Genomic DNA, 14,848 nt, shown 5'->3' with positions numbered 1-14,848 from the left:
CATTCCTCATCGGAAAGGTCTGGCATGTGGGAGTGTCACGGGCATATTTGTTTCAGGGATCTCCTATCCCGATGAGCTATATGAGCTAAGAAATGCTTTAGTTAAGCCCCAAAATATAAGGTATGCATAGTATTCGGCAAGGAAGCGTCAACAGAGGAAAGCACACGCACACTCGTCCGGAGATACATCTGTACTGATATTTTCTGCAACGACTTCGACGCGGAAAGGCGTGCAAGGTGTACGCACAGTGTTTGCGGCACGCGAAATGGTTTGGGAGCGGTATGACTGAAATCTACATTCCACGTCGGATCCTTAGGTTGGAAGCGCAGCCGCGATGGTTACAATCATCCCTCCCCCCCCCCCACAAAAAAAGACACACATAATAAAATCGGTCATTTTCAATCCACGGGCTGTTCGCGGGGGACGCTGCTGCGCGCAACTGACCGCCGCCTTTCGCCCACAAGTATGCGGTCAGTTCACGTTGCAGCCTATTCTGTGAAGCGCTTTGAGACGTCTCGAAGACCGTGAAAAGCGCCGTATCCAACGCAAGGATTATTATTAGTAGTAGTATTGAATGAAACCGAAGAGCAAAGAGCAGCGCGGCTGGACTGCAGCGCTGAGAGGACTGCGAGGACACGGCAAAACGAACTGCCCGCTCAAAAGAACGCCGTGCCTCTCCTCCCGGCTGAGCATGAAGACAAAATGTCTGTCCGTGGGTCAATCCGCGCTCCGTATCGGAGACTTCGGGTTGCGAACGAAGCCGCAACGGTCACGGCTGGGCTGGTTATCGACAAAAACAGAAGTTGCAGGTCGGGCAGCATCTATGGAGAGAGGAAAATGAGTTGCAGTGTCAGGTCGACGACCTTTCCATCGACACCCGACGCGGTAAATCATTCTCCTCTCTCCGTAGATGCTGCCTGACCTGCTGACCGTCCCCAACCCACTTCTGGTTAGATTTCAGATGTCCAGCACCTGCAGTGCTGTGCCTTTTGCTTATTGTTACTGCGGCTCAGTTGCCTTTGCTCTGCCCACACAGCCAGGAAACCGACGGTGGGCGACCACGTGAAAAACAATTTTAAAATCCGAGCCAAATGCCTGAAGATGGACAACTTCTACGTCATGCCTCGTAAACTGGGTTAGTCGCTGCTGAGCCCTGGGGAGGGGGGGGGGGGGCAAATGCACCGAGACGCACACGGTCAACACGACACGGAACGACATTCACACCGAGCCGGACGTCCTGTGGCGCTGGGCTGGACAGTCAGGGATTTGGACCCCGAGCTGGCGGTTGGGATTAGAAGGGGTGGAGGGCAGTGAGGGTAGGGGTAGGACCGGGTGAAGCGTTGGGTAAGTTTCCTCACGTGACACGCGCACACACCCGATGAACCTGGTCGTAAGTAGGAACCCGGTTCTTAAGTCGATTCGCAGATCACTTTCCGGGGGGGGGTTAATAAACCCCTTCGAGAATACGTATTTTTTTAAAATCATAATTCGGTCACTCAATCCACCACTCTTTGCGGGACGCCGCCGGGCGCAATTGGCTGTCGCGTTTCGCCCGCACAATGCACAGTCGCCACACTTCACAGCCTGTCCCTGCGAAGCGCTTCGAGACGTCTCGAAGACGTGATAAGGCGCTGCGTCAAACACGAGGATTATTATTAGCCAAGTCCAGACATGGAACAACATCGGGGAGCGGGGCGATAGCGGTCGTCTCCTCCCCGCACTCCCTCACTCTGACTCTCTTCCTGCCTACAGCACCGTGTCCTTGACCGTCACTCAACTCCGGAAAGCCTGAGACATGACGATTGCAGCCCTTAGTCCTCCGTCTCTCTCTCTCTCTCTCTCTCTCTCTGTGTCTCTCTCTCTTTCTCTCTCTCTCTGACGGTCTTCCTCATCAATAAATTACCTTTTTCTGCATCTCGTTCACGCGTGTTTGTGTTCCGAGTTCACGTGCGGTTGGCCGACAGCCTCAAAAAAAAATTCAACGCGACATTTACACGGAGGGCTTCACGTCGGGAGGACGTCCCGAGGCGCTGAGATCGGAAGCACGGCCGAAGAGGAGATGGGTCTTGAAGGAGGCGAGGAGAGGGGGTGAGGCAGAGGGACTGCGGGATGGAGTTCCAGAGGGCGGGGGCAGAGGGCGTAATAATAATAATAATTATTATTATTAATAATAATAATAATAATAACAATAATAATAATAATCCTTGCATTTGATACAGCGCTTTTCACGTCTTCTCCACGTCCCAAAGCGCTGCACAGAACGGACTGTGGAGTGAACCGACTGCCATAAATGTGGGCGAAACGCGGCGGCCGATTGCGCACCGCGGCGGCTGTCCCGCACACCGCCGTGGACTGAAAATGGACCCCGATGTATTATGGTCTTTGTTTTTTCTGGAGGGCTTACTATTAGGGCTGTGCGCGCGTGGGGTGAGGGAACTCGCCCGAGGTCCGGCCCTGACCCGCCTGGAACACTGATTGACCGTACGTTGCGTGGGCGGAGGGCGGCGGCGTCCCCACAAACAGCCCCCACGGTGCAGCCGTTCGATCCGGTTCCCGAACTACACATTCCGCAGGACCCCCTTCCAAGCCGCCGGTGGGGTGGACGCGCCTGCGGTGGCAAAAAAAAAAAAACCTTTTGGTTTCAGGGGGCGGTTTTTTTTTGTTAACAGGAACCAGACTTCAAAACAGGATCACAAAGGGCAGAACGCGGCATTGTTTTGCTAATGAAAGCAAAGGAAAGAGAGGGGTCTCCCAGGCAAACAAACAGGACACATCGCCTGAGGTCTTTGTCCTGCGTGTGTGCCTCGTGTGGGTTGACTCATTGTGGGGAAGAGCTCGGAGAGAGAGGGCAGTGTGTGTGTGTGCGCAGAGAGAGAGAGAGAGAGAGAGAGGGAGAGAGGATCCTTGACGTGACTCTGGGGGTCTGAGCTGAAGCGACGCGGAGGCGCGAGGAGAAGGAACGAGACTCTCCCGAGTGGGGTCGAACTCGGAGCCCGAGGAGCGAGCGAGAGAGCGAGAGAGGGACAGAGGGAGAGAGCCGACAAGGACCACAAAGGCTGAAGGGGTCGGTCGCCTGTTCCCGGTCGAGAGACAGAGAGCAGAAGGCAGGAGAGAGGGGGGGGGACAGGTAGGCCGCGCCGCGCCGCGCCGCGAGCCGGGGGTCTCGGGTCAGCCGGTCTTTCAAATACCTAACAAGCCTTTCCGTTCGGGGGTTGGGGGGGTTTGGGGGGGGGTGGGGGGGGGGGGAGAAAAAATTGTCACTGAACCTCAACTCGAGTGTTTTTTTTTTGGGCTCTCGGTTTGGGGTTCGGCTCAAAGCCAAAAGAAAAATGATACCGTCAAACCGTCCGGTTTTAGTTCAGACGTTTTTAAAACGCTTTTAAGGTATTAATGGTAATAATTAATGATAATAATAATAATAATAAACTTTGCGCCCGATACGTGATTATAGATGTCGCAAAGTGCTTTCACAACACGTGTCGTAAAAGTCGGGCGATCGCAATTTGCGGGAGAAATGCGGTGGTCCAACTGGGGATTGTGCGGTGCCCCACAAACCGGTTGCGGATTGAGTGACCCCCAATGAGGGGATTTTTTTTGGAAGGCATTACGTTTTTTTTTAAACAGGTGAATCCATTTTTTTTTGCACAAAACCCCCCCCACCACCCCCCCCCAAAAAATTAATCGGTCTCTCTTTTTTATATATGTACATAAGGTTTACAAAAATAATTTTTTTTGGACCTTAACCGGTAAGTGCGGCGGAAGAGGAAGGTTCCCGGGCACGATGAGAGCGCTCACTTCGGACCGCCGGACCGCCGTTCCCGGACGGGTCAGGGCGAAAGGTCCGGCGGTTTTCCTTGCTCCGCGCCCGCACGCGGTAGGAACCCGGCCGTTAAGCCGATGGGCGTTGATCGCTTCTTCCAGAGGTGATAATTCCTTCGGGAACCAAAGCGTTTGGGGGACGTCGCTGTGTGCCAATCAGTTTGGTGGTTAGAGCCCTCGCCTCGCGGGCGAGAGGTCCCGGGTTCGATTCCCGGTCAGGTCAGGTTGGGCAAATTTCCTTACTCCACACACGTACCCGCGCACGCACACGCCTCGGTTCACCGAGCAGGAAGTAGGAACCCCCCCCCCACCCCCCCTCGTTAGTCGATTGGATGACTTTTCCGGGGTTTAACGATCCCTTCACAGATCACATCAGATGCAACGAATATTTTTCTTATTACCTTCCTATCTCAGCGGACACCGAGACTAATAACTTAATCATCTGAGGTGTTGTTTATTCCCCGTTTTACAGACCGGAGGACTCACAATGAGCCGAACTGGGGAGAGAGTCATCGCGGGACAGTGTAGTGCAGGTGGGTATTTACCATCAATATCACACACACACACACACCCCCCAAGCGAACGCAGGAGGGCGAGTGATGAGATTCGCAGACTAGAGTCTCCGACATGAACGTGAGTGATATCACAGTGCTCTGACCCCCTCCTCGACGCTCCCTGTCCCGGTGCGTACACCGGACTGCGGCTTTGCCTTCACAAGTCTTCGAGACGCCTCAAAGCGCTTCGAAGGGTATACCGCAAAGTGCAGTGACTGTGTATTTTGAGGGCGAAACGCGGCGGCCAATTACGCACAGCGACGTCTGCCCAAACAGTCCCGGATCGAGTGACCATTTTTTTGAGGGGGTTATTGCCCCCGGAAAGCGATCCACCCATCGACTGGCAGTCGGGTCCCTACTCGCTGCGTTGTAAACAGAGGCGCGTGTGTGGGGCAGTGAAACTCGCCCGAGGTTTCACACCGACGGGTGTCACACCCGGGTCCTCTCGCTCGCGAGGCGAGCGCTCTCACCACTGAGCGACACGGCTCCGCTTTCATCTGACGTGTGGTTTACTCCCCGTTTTACAGACCGGAGGACTCACAATGAGCCGAACTGGGGAGCGAGTCATCGCGGGACAGTGTAGTGCAGGTGGGTATTTACCATCAATATACACACACACACACACACACCCCCCAAGCGAACGCAGGAGGGCGAGTGATGAGATTCGCAGACTAGAGTCTCCGACATGAACGTGAGTGATATCACAGTGCTCTGACCCCCTCCTCGACGCTCCCTGTCCCGGTGCGTACACCGGGCTGCGGCTTTGCCTTCACAAGTCTTCGAGACGCCTCAAAGCGCTTCACAGGATATATTGTAATAATAATCCTTACATTTGATATGGGGCCTTAACACATCATTCAGACGTCTCAAAGCGCTTTAAAGGATATACGGTAAAGTGAATCGATTGTATATTTTGAGGGCGAAAAGCAGCGGCCAATTACACACAGCGACGTCCGCCCAAACAGTCCCGGATCGAGTGACCATTTTTTTGAGGGGGTTATTGCCCCCGGAAAGCGATCCACCCATCGACTGGCAATCGGGTCCCTACTCGCTGCGTTGTAAACAGAGGCGCGTGTGTGGGGCGGGGAAACTCGCCCGAGGTTTCACACCGACGGGTGTCACACCCGGGTCCTCTCGCTCGCGAGGCGAGCGCTCTCACCCCTGAGCGACACGGCTCCGCTTTCATCTGACGTGTGGTTTACTCCCCGTTTTACAGACCGGAGGACTCACAATGAGCCGAACTGGGGAGCGAGTCATCGCGGGACAGTGTAGTGCAGGTGGGTATTTACCATCAGTATCACACACACACACACACCCCCCAAGCGAACGCAGGAGGGCGAGTGATGAGATTCGCAGACTAGAGTCTCCGACATGAACGTGAGTGATATCACAGTGCTCTGACCCCCTCCTCGACGCTCCCTGTCCCGGTGCGTACACCGGGCTGTGGCTTTGCCTTCACAAGTCTTCGAGACGCCTCAAAGCGCTTCACAGGATATATTGTAATAATAATCCTTACATTTGATATGGGGCCTTAACACATCATTGAGACATCTCAAAGAGCTTCAAAGGATATACTGTAAAGTGAATCGACTGTATATTTTGAGGGCGAAACGCAGCGGCCAATTACGCACAGCGACGTCCCCCCAAACAGTCCTGGATCGAGTGACCATTTTTTTGAGGGGGTTATTGCCCCCGGAAAGCGATCCACCCATCGACTGGCAGTCGGGTCCCTACTCGCTGCGTTGTAAACAGAGGCGCGTGTGTGGGGCGGGGAAACTCGCCCGAGGTTTCACGCCGACGGGTGTCACACCCGGGTCCTCTCGCTCGCGAGGCGAGCGCTCTCACCCCTGAGCGACACGGCTCCGCTTTCATCTGACGTGTGGTTTACTCCCCGTTTTACAGACCGGAGGACTCACAATGAGCCGAACTGGGGAGAGAGTCATCGCGGGACAGTGTAGTGCAGGTGGGTATTTACCATCAATATCACACACACACACACACACACCCCAAGCGAACGCAGGAGGGCGAGTGATGAGATTTGCAGACTAGAGTCTCCGACATGAACGTGAGTGATATCACAGTGCTCTGACCCCCTCCTCGACGCTCCCTGTCCCGGTGCGTACACCGGGCTGTGGCTTTGCCTTCACAAGTCTTCGAGACGCCTCAAAGCGCTTCACAGGATATATTGTAATAATAATCCTTACATTTGATATGGGGCCTTAACACATCATTGAGACGCCTCAAAGCGCTTCGAAGGGTATACCGCAAAGTGCAGTGACTGTGTATTTCGTGGGCGAAAAGCAGCCGCCAATTACGCACAGCGACGTCCCCCCAAACAGTCCCGGATCGAGTGACCATTTTTTTGAGGGGGTTATTGCCCCCGGAAAGCGATCCACCCATCAACTGGCAGTCGGGACCCTACTCGCTGCGTTGTAAACAGAGGCGCGTGTGTGGGGCGGGGAAACTCGCCCGAGGTTTCACACCGACGGGTGTCACACCCGGGTCCTCTCGCTCGCGAGGCGAGCGCTCTCACCCCTGAGCGACACGGCTCCGCTTTCATCTGACGTGTGGTTTACTCCCCGTTTTACAGACCGGAAGACTCACAATGAGCCGAACTGGGGAGCGAGTCATCGCGGGACAGTGTAGTGCAGGTGGGTATTTACCATCAGTATCACACACACACACACACACCCCCCCAAGCGAACGCAGGAGGGCGAGTGATGAGATTCGCAGACTAGAGTCTCCGACATGAACGTGAGTGATATCACAGTGCTCTGACCCCCTCCTCGATGCTCCCTGTCCCGGTGCGTACACTGAGTCTTCGAGACGTCTCAAAGCGCTTCTCAGGATATATTGTAATAATAATCCTTACATTTGATATGGGGCCTTAACACATCATTGAGACGTCTCAAAGCGCTTCAAAGGATATACGGTAAAGTGAATCGACTGTATATTTTGAGGGCGAAACGCGGCGGCCAATTACGCACAGCGACGTCCCCCCAAACAGTCCCGGATCGAGTGACCATTTTTTTGAGGGGGTTATTGCCCCCGGAAAGCGATCCACCCATCGACTGGCAGTCGGGTCCCTACTCGCTGCGTTGTAAACAGAGGCGCGTGTGTGGGGCGGGGAAACTCGCCCGAGGTTTCACACCGACGGGTGTCACACCCGGGTCCTCTCGCTCGCGAGGCGAGCGCTCTCACCCCTGAGCGACACGGCTCCGCTTTCATCTGACGTGTGGTTTACTCCCCGTTTTACAGACCGGAAGACTCACAATGAGCCGAACTGGGGAGCGAGTCATCGCGGGACAGTGTAGTGCAGGTGGGTATTTACCATCAATATCACACACACACACACACACACACCCCAAGCGAACGCAGGAGGGCGAGTGATGAGATTCGCAGACTAGAGTCTCCGACATGAACGTGAGTGATATCACAGTGCTCTGACCCCCTCCTCGACGCTCCCTGTCCCGGTGCGTACACCGGACTGTGGCTTTGCCTTCACAAGTCTTCGAGACGCCTCAAAGCGCTTCACAGGATATATTGTAATAATAATCCTTACATTTGATATGGGGCCTTAACACATCATTGAGACGTCTCAAAGCGCTTCAAAGGATATACGGTAAAGTGAATCGATGTATATTTTGAGGGCGAAACGCAGCGGCCAATTACGCACAGCGACGTCCCCCAAACAGTCCCGGATCGAGTGACCATTTTTTTGAGGGGGTTATTGCCCCCGGAAAGCGATCCACCCATCGACTGGCAGTCGGGTCCCTACTCGCTGCGTTGTAAACAGAGGCGCGTGTGTGGGGCGGGGAAACTCGCCCGAGGTTTCACACCGACGGGTGTCACACCGGGTCCTCTCGCTCGCGAGGCGAGCGCTCTCACCCTGAGCGACACGGCTCCGCTTTCATCTGACGTGTGGTTTACTCCCCGTTTTACAGACCGGAGGACTCACAATGAGCCGAACTGGGGAGAGAGTCATCGCGGGACAGTGTAGTGCAGGTGGGTATTTACCATCAATATCACACACACACACACACACACACACACACACACACCCCCCAAGCGAACGCAGGAGGGCGAGTGATGAGATTCGCAGACTAGAGTCTCCGACATGAACGTGAGTGATATCACAGTGCTCTGACCCCCTCCTCGACGCTCCCTGTCCCGGTGCGTACACCGGGCTGCGGCTTTGCCTCCACAAGTCTTCGAGACGCCTCAAAGCGCTTCACAGGAATCTATTGCAATAATAATCCTTACATTTGATATGGGGCCTTAACACATCATTGAGACGTCTCAAAGCGCTTCAAAGGATATACGGTAAAGTGCGTGCGTGAGTGCGTGTGCCCAATGTTTCGCCCTGACCTGACCCGACCCGCCAGGGAATCGAACCCAGTTCCTCTCGCTTGCGAGGCGAGGCCTCTCACCCCTGAGCTACACGACTAACGCTCCTCGTGTCTGCACAGACCTGCCGCAGTCTTCCGCTGCCAGCGAGCAGCGCAGCTCAGCTCAGCTCAGCTCAGCCCCAGCACCGGGAAGCCTCTCTTCAACAGCTCAAGCCCTAGGCCGGTAGGTGGCAACAACAACAACAACAACTTGCGTTAAAGTAGCGCCCCTCACGCACCGGCTTCAGGGTGGCGGAGTCCGAACCCGAGCCGGAGGGAGGGGGGAGGAGGGTGGGGGAGGAGGTGACCGTGAGCGCCATCAAAAAAGGTCTTTGGTTGGGGATTTGAGGGTGAGAAGGAAGGGGGCAAAGCGGAGGGATTGAGGGGGGTGGGAGGGCGGAGGGGAGTTCCAGCCTTTCGGGGCGCAGTGTAGGGGCTGAAAGCACGGCCACCGGCGGTGGGCAAACAGGAGGCAGCGGGTGGTGGAGTGGGGGCGGACAGTAAGCGGGTCGGAAAGGTGGGGGTGGCAGGCGGGCGGGCGCGGGGGGGGGGGGGTGCCAGGGAGCGGTGGGATTTCGGGGTTTCGGGGGCTGTGTCGCGCGAGGAACGTTCGAGCGCAATCTGACCCGAGGGATTGAGGAACCGTTTCTTGTTCAGTCGGTGCCTCCGAAGCTCCGGGTCAGGTCCCGTCTCCCGACGCGGATGGCGGGGAATCGAATGGAAGGCGTTGGTTTGAAGACGGGTTCAGTCGCCGGGACCCCGGACAGGCAAGTCGCTCGTGCCGCGGCGGGGGGTGGCGGCGCGGGAGACAAAACGCACCACCGCCGGTCCACCTGTCGCGTCCGCAAGCGCTTCGACGCCCCCGCAACGAAGCTCCTCGGGAACGCCAAGCGCGGAGGGAGAGGCTCGCGGGCGCAAGCTTCGCCGTCGGGCGCTTCCGGCTCGCCCAGCCCGGTCCGGGCCGGGCCGTGCCGAGCCGAGGTGGCGGGGTTAAGGACTCGACGGGGTTGGGGTTAACGCGCCGAGAAGAGCTCGTGTTTATTTTTTTTCTGAAGAACAAATAAACGGATTTATTGGTGAATTCATTGATAAATCGATCAATTAAAAGCCGTCGTCTGTCGCCTGTAGTGTCGCTAATCGCTCGCGCCCGGTTTCCGCGGGCGCTTTTTGGCTGCCGCGCCCCCCCCCCCCCCCGGAAATGCTCCTCCTCCGATCTCCCCCCCCCCCACACACACCCCCGTCCGCTGTTCCCACTCTTGTCCTTCGATTCTGAATTCAAGATCCTCATCCTCACCTACGAGGCCATTCGTGGCCGCGCTCCCTCCTACCTCTCCGACCTACTATCCCCCCACGTACCCGCCCGTACCCTCCGTTCCTCCGGCTCCGGTCTGCTCCGCATCCCCCGCCCCAACCGCCCGACCATCGGTGGCCTTCAGCCTCTCAGCCCCGAGGCTCTGGAACTCCATCCCCAGTGCCTTCGCCGCTTCCTCCCTTTCCTCCTTCAAGGCCGGTCTCAAGATCTTTCTCTTCGACCGTGTCTTCAGCTCTCCTCTCGACTCTCTACCCCCTCCTCGCTCCTTCCCTCCCCTCACCCTGACCATTTCCCCCCAATGCTCGGGTCCCGACCCAACTGTCCAGTGCCTTGGGACGTCCTCCCGACGTGAAAGGCGCTCTATAAATGCACTCATGTTGTTGTTGTTCTCTCCCCCCCCCCCCCCACTCCGCCTTCTCTCTCCTGGAAACCACCGTTACCCCCCTCTGCTGTAGCCCGGGCATCCTCCACCGGGTCCATCCTTCACCTGCCACTCCCCCCTCATTCCCCCTGAAATCCAGGACCGTCTCCAAACCCGCCCGCCCCTCCTGGTACCGCAGCCGCCTCCGCTGCCGAAACCCGGCCCCTCGCTCCGCCGGCCGTGAGCTTGAGCATCCTCCGCGCTGACTTTATTCAGTTGCACGAGAGGCTGAGGGGAGCGTGGCCGGGGACAACCGTGGGGACAACCGTGGGAACCTTTCGCCTCGTTAAGACGTTTTGCGTCACCTGCTCTGTGCCCGTTCAAACCTCCCAGGCGAAGCTCCTTGAGCGCCAAGCGCGGAGGGAGAGCCGTGCAGGTGTGTCGTGCAAGCTTTGCCGTCTGCTCGGGGCGGGGGGCGGGGGTTCGAAAATCCCTGAGTTACTTCCCAGCCCCTTGGGACGTCACCTACTGCTGCGGCTGTTCCTCTCCCTGCGTCCGCCTTCTGTGCCTGGTCCGACGAGCGTCACGAGAGCTTCTGTCCAGTCCCCCGGACCCTCCGCGCTTGTGCAAGCCTCGGGCCGTCTGCGTTGCGTGGCTGTGTGGGGCCGGGCCGGGCCGAGGTGAGTGTGGTGGACGCACAGCGTGAGGCAAAACGGAATTTTATTGAAGCGGGAGGTATACAGGCAAAACCATTGGAGGCAGAGAGTTTCCCCAGAACCCCGGGGTGGGGGGTGGGGGGGTGGGGGTGGGGTGTGGGAAGGCTGTGGAGTCCGTGTAGCTCAGTGGTCAAGAGCCATCGCCTCGCAAGCGAGAGAGACGACCTGGGATCGATTTCCGGGATGGGTCGGGTCCGGGCGAAACGTTGGGTGAGTTTCCTTACTCCCCCCACCCCCCCTCCGCCCGCCCACACACACACCCACACACCCACCCACACACCTACACACACACCCACCCACACACCCACACAGCAGTAAGTAGGATCGCTTTTCCAGGGAGTAATAATCCACTCCAATAAATAACAATAATAATAATAATTTGGTCACTTCAATCCACGGCTGTTTGTGGGGACGTGGACTGGGCGCGACGGCACTGGCTGCCGCGGTTCGCCCACAAAACACACGCAGGCGCGCAGGCACACAGTCACTACACCTGACAGCGCGCCCTGTCTCGAGGACGTGATGAGGTGCCGGGTGGAACTGAAGGATGACTGTTACCTGTCTTCTGTCTGGCGAGCGCAGCTAATCTGTGTCCTCTCCCAGCAGAGCAAACTTATTGCTGCTGAGAAACGTCTTGGTGGTCGCTTGCCGGACCCGATCCGTTCCGCCCCCTTCCTCCTGGTCGGAGCTGGAGTCCTCCTCCTCCTCCTCTTCCTCCTCCGAGCAGTGATCGAGGCCCCCACCCCTGGCCTCCTGGAGGGCCATCAGCTCCCGTGTCTCTGGGTGCTGCTCCCAGTACTCTGGATCACAGAGGGCCAATGGGTCACTCGCCCCTCTCCACTCAGGGTATTCCAGGGCACTGCTGATGACCCCCACACACACCACCCCCCACAACACACGCCCACCCACCCCACACACCTCCCACACCCACACACCCCCACACACACACAAACACCCCCCCCACACCCCCCCCACCCCACCCACACACCTCCCACCCCCCACCTCCCACACCCACACCTACACCCACACAACCCCCCCACACACACACACACACACCCTCCCCCACACACACCGCCCACCCCACCCCACACACCTCCCACCCCGCCCCACACACACGCCACCACCCACACACCTCCCACACACCCCCCACACGCACACACTTGCCTCTGTGCCGGCTGTAAGCCGGGGGTCTGGTGCTCAGACACAGACGACCCTCCACTGTCAGGCGGAGGATACTGTTGGCGGCGCGATAGACATCGTTCCGCGCTGCCTTCGCCGTCTTGTAACCTCTCTTCTCAGCCCAGGCTGCAGCGAGACAGGGAGAGCGACAGTGAGAGCGACAGTGAGAGCGACAGTGAGAGAGTTTGTGTAGGGATTATAACCCCCCCACCCCTAGAAAGCGATCCGCTGCCAAAGCGGGTTTGCCTTTTTGCTGCTCGGTCAACAGATCCGCGCGCGCGCGTGTGTGGAGTAGGGAAACTCACCCAACGTTTCGCCCGGACCCGACCCATCCTGGAAATCGATCCCAGGTCGTCTCTCTCGCTTGCGAGGCGATGGCTCTTGACCACTGAGCTACACGGACTCCCGATGCGTGTAAGTCTCCGCCTGACAAGTTGGCGTTGCAGATCCCTGATGGCAATAGGAGGGCAGTGTCATGGGACTGTAGGACACATCTGTGGCGGCAGCACATCAGTGCCCCCCCCTCCCTCCCTCACCACCCAACGCCCCCCCCCCCCCCCCCCCAAACCCATTCGAACCCGGGAAAACCGGCAAACGGGACTGTCTTCGAGCCAAGAATAACTGAGAGACAAACGGCACAAATAAACAGTTCAAAAACCGCTTTGGGACGCGTCCTCCTGACGGCAACGTGAAGGTTGTTGATATGAACCATCCGCTCCGTGCTCATAACATCAGGGCACGCTGGTCGCACACCACACACTCCGTCCCTTGTCGTTGAGCCGACTCGCTGTAGGATCCGGCTGCACATACAGTATAAAGCCCTTTTGTTTGCGGCTGCTGATGTAGACGGAGCAGCAGCGGAGTTAGTTTTGAGTTAGGCCGGTTTGCTCTTGAGCTCTGCGTGCCGGTGAACTTGTAGGAATAAGGCTCGTTGTACTGGAGTCGGTGTGCGGCGAGTGAGCGAGCGAGTGAGTGAGTGAGTGGAGTGGTACTCAGCATAAGAGTACGCACGGGGGAGCTGAAAGGCTTCCAATAAACCTTTCACCGCGCGCGTTGGGTCGACAAATAACAATAATCCTACTCGCGTTTGCCGCAGTGCCTTGAGCCGTCTCGAAAGCGCTCGGCCGGGATACGCCGTACAATGTAGTGACTTAAGCTTTGTGGGTGAAGCGCAGCGGCCAGTTTGCGCCCAGCGGTGTCCCGCGACCGGTCGTGGATCGAGCGACTTAATTCCTTGCGAAGGGGTCATTCCCTCCGGAAAAGCGGTCTGCCAACCGACTAACCAGCGGGTTCCTACTTACTGCTCGGTCAACAGAGGCGTGTGTGTGCGCGTGTGAGGAAGAAGCCCAAACTGTAATAGCTTACAGCAGACACCCCGACTTATTGTTGGCTGTCGCGAGACATGGTTGAAAGCCAGACCTGTTCACCTGTTATGAGCTGATTATTTGCCAAATACACCAAAAGGAGTCTTGTTTTTTTTTTGGTCTCCTGTTGGGTCTTGCGGTTCGTTCCGGGGGGGTGGGGAGAGAGAGAGAGAGAGGTTGGACGTGACTTGACCATTTGATGTTATGCTTGTTGGTTTGTACTGACCCCCACCCACCCACCCACTCACCCTTCTCTCCTTTTGTAAGGTGGATGACAATGGGGTCGGGCCCTATAAATCCGAAAGAACTCCTGAAGGGGCTGGATTGCTTTCTCGGGAAAGACGGGGAGATTAAGAGCGAGGAGGACGTCATTCGGATATACAGGTAAACCTTGTGCCCGTCCAACGTGGAACACAGCGTGCGAGTTTGTTCCTCTCCTTCCTTTCTCCCCCTCCCCATCGCCCTGAGCCCCTCTGCCTAATAATTTTCGGAAAAGCAGGGGAGCAGGTCGCGGTCCCTTCGGGGAGAGCGGAGGTGGGATGCCCGGAGTTCTGGTTGGGTTAGGGGACTCTTTAAGCACAGTGATGGGTCTCCGAGTGTGTCAAGACACCCGGCTGATCAACCAACTGCGTCCCCTGCTCTGCTGCCTGAAGACTTTGTCAAACCTCTCTCTGTCTCTCTCCCTCTCCCTCTCCCTCTTCCGCTCTCACACACATTCTCCCCTTTTTCGTTCGCAGTCTGATGAAGGAATCGAGGAAACTCGTGAGCAGATGCACTTATTTGAACATCATTCTGCAGACCAGATCCGAGGACATCTTGAATCGGTGAGCACATCTCCTCCCTATAGGGGGTCCGGCAGCTCAGTGCTGGTTTGCTCGCACCTGAGCTGACGTCTGACCCCCCCCCCCTCTTCCCCTTTGTTTCCCCTCTGTCTCCTCAGGTTTATCGCGGTGGGGGGCTATAAGCTGCTAAACAGCTGGCTGGGCTATTCCAAGACCAACAACAACCTCCCTCTGCTCCAGCAAATCCTCCTGGCTCTACAGTTACTGCCTCTCACTGTCGACCACCTCAAGCAGGTAAGCCAAGCTCCCCCACTCGCTGACCGTCCCGGTCCCTCGCTTCTGTCCGCCTCTCTTTCTCTCCCCACCCCACCCC

General features: G+C 57.2%; 1 protein-coding gene and 2 long non-coding RNA genes across 4 annotated transcripts in view; all 3 read left to right on the top strand.

The window, feature by feature from the left end:
• Nucleotides 1-2,796: 2,796 nt before the first annotated feature.
• LOC121852029 lies at nucleotides 2,797-4,956 on the top strand. The gene is made up of 3 exons (XR_006086041.1): nucleotides 2,797-3,127; nucleotides 4,292-4,352; nucleotides 4,901-4,956. It is a non-coding gene; the product is annotated as an uncharacterized LOC121852029 (long non-coding RNA).
• A 635-nt stretch (nucleotides 4,957-5,591) lies between these two features.
• LOC103191423 lies at nucleotides 5,592-9,663 on the top strand. Of its 2 annotated transcripts, XR_006086042.1 has the most exons (7): nucleotides 5,592-5,650; nucleotides 6,276-6,336; nucleotides 6,964-7,024; nucleotides 7,632-7,692; nucleotides 8,318-8,378; nucleotides 8,843-8,945; nucleotides 9,419-9,663. It is a non-coding gene; the product is annotated as an uncharacterized LOC103191423 (long non-coding RNA). The 2 variants fall into 2 exon arrangements; XR_006086043.1 differs by lacking the exon at nucleotides 8,843-8,945 and having other exon boundaries at nucleotides 9,419-9,662.
• A 4,300-nt stretch (nucleotides 9,664-13,963) lies between these two features.
• Nucleotides 13,964-14,848, top strand: part of LOC103173516 (serine/threonine-protein phosphatase 1 regulatory subunit 10-like) — a 7,244-nt gene continuing 6,359 nt past the window's right edge. The window contains exons 1-3 of the mRNA XM_042346136.1: nucleotides 13,964-14,077; nucleotides 14,431-14,517; nucleotides 14,634-14,769. Of these exons, the coding sequence (XP_042202070.1) occupies nucleotides 13,965-14,077; nucleotides 14,431-14,517; nucleotides 14,634-14,769 (336 nt within the window). The 5' untranslated portion in view covers nucleotide 13,964. The remainder of the gene's footprint in view (nucleotides 14,078-14,430; nucleotides 14,518-14,633; nucleotides 14,770-14,848) is intronic.

The sequence above is a fragment of the Callorhinchus milii genome, unplaced genomic scaffold, assembly GCF_018977255.1.
Source record: "Callorhinchus milii isolate IMCB2004 unplaced genomic scaffold, IMCB_Cmil_1.0 Scaffold331, whole genome shotgun sequence".
In the NCBI taxonomy this organism is placed as follows: Eukaryota; Metazoa; Chordata; class Chondrichthyes; order Chimaeriformes; family Callorhinchidae; genus Callorhinchus; species Callorhinchus milii.
The sequence above is the reverse complement of the archived record's forward strand: the minus strand, read 5'-3'. Positions and strand labels throughout refer to the sequence as shown.